The 997-nt window shown below is 60.4% G+C and overlaps 1 protein-coding gene across 1 annotated transcript in view; it reads right to left on the bottom strand.

The window, feature by feature from the left end:
- Positions 1-20: 20 nt before the first annotated feature.
- The window catches only part of ARL4C (ADP ribosylation factor like GTPase 4C), a 1,474-nt gene continuing 497 nt past the window's right edge, over positions 21-997 (bottom strand). Inside the window, exons 2-3 of the mRNA XM_005430455.3 lie at positions 599-993; positions 21-420 (exon numbers count right to left, since the gene is read on the bottom strand). Of these exons, the coding sequence (XP_005430512.2) occupies positions 333-420; positions 599-993 (483 nt within the window). The 3' untranslated portion in view covers positions 21-332. The remainder of the gene's footprint in view (positions 421-598; positions 994-997) is intronic.

A 997-nucleotide genomic window follows, 5' to 3' on the forward strand; every position in this document is an offset into this window, starting at 1 on the left:
CCCCCCCACCCCCGTCCAAGCTTTCAACACCCCTTCCCAGGGATGGATGCAGGGATGCGGGGATGCAGGGATGAGGGCTGCAGCCCCCTTGCCGAGCCACGCTTCATCCTCACCCCCCGCCCCAAAATGCGTGTGTGGGGCTGGCACCGACACCCCCAAATCCCCCGCTAGAGATCCAAAAGCACGCTGGGCTTCGCTCGAACGCGCTCCATCCAGCAGGGTCCTGCCCTGCTGGTTCCCCGGCACACAAAGGCTCGGTGGTGGTCCCGGAGATGCAGATGGGGAGGATTCATCCCGGTTTTTTCCGTGTTTCCAGCCCAAGGGAGTCCGGATCAGACCCTCAGGAGCACGGGAGAGGGGAGCTCCGGGATCTGGGCTCGGCTGGCGGGGGCCGCTTTTTTTTTCCCCCCATTTTCCACTATTGTCTGTCCTTCGGGGAAGGGGGAGGAAAAAAAAAGAAATGAAGAAGGGGAAGAGAAAAAAAAAATCATAATAAAAAAAAGAACGATTAAACCCAAAAGAATCGCTTTGGTTCTGTCTCCCCCTCGGTTCCTTTGTCTGCTCCCCCATCCCTCCCCGCCTCGGCTGGAGCTTCTACCGCTTCTTCTTCTGCTTGAGGGACTTCCTGCGCTTGAGGATCATCTCGTAGAGCTTGTCCATGCCCTCCGTCAGCCCCTCGCCGATGATGGCGCAGGCGGGCTGGATGTGGTAGGTGGTGGAAGGGGTCAGCTCGTGGAGGGCCAGCTGCTTCTCGATCTCGGCCACGGGCAGCGATTTGGGCAGGTCCTGCTTGTTGGCGATGACCAGCAGCGGCGTGCCCTGGTTCTCCGCGAACTTGGTCACCTTGTGCAGCTCCGTCTTGGCTTCCTCCAGCCGGTCCACGTCCACTGAGTCCACCACGTAGATGATGCCATCGGTGCAGCGGCTGTAGGACTTCCAGAGCGGGCGCAGCTTCTCCTGGCCCCCCACGTCCCAGAAGTGGCAGCTGATGCTCTTG

This window comes from Geospiza fortis, unplaced genomic scaffold, assembly GCF_000277835.1.
Source record: "Geospiza fortis unplaced genomic scaffold, GeoFor_1.0 scaffold400, whole genome shotgun sequence".
Lineage (NCBI taxonomy): Eukaryota > Metazoa > Chordata > Aves > Passeriformes > Thraupidae > Geospiza > Geospiza fortis.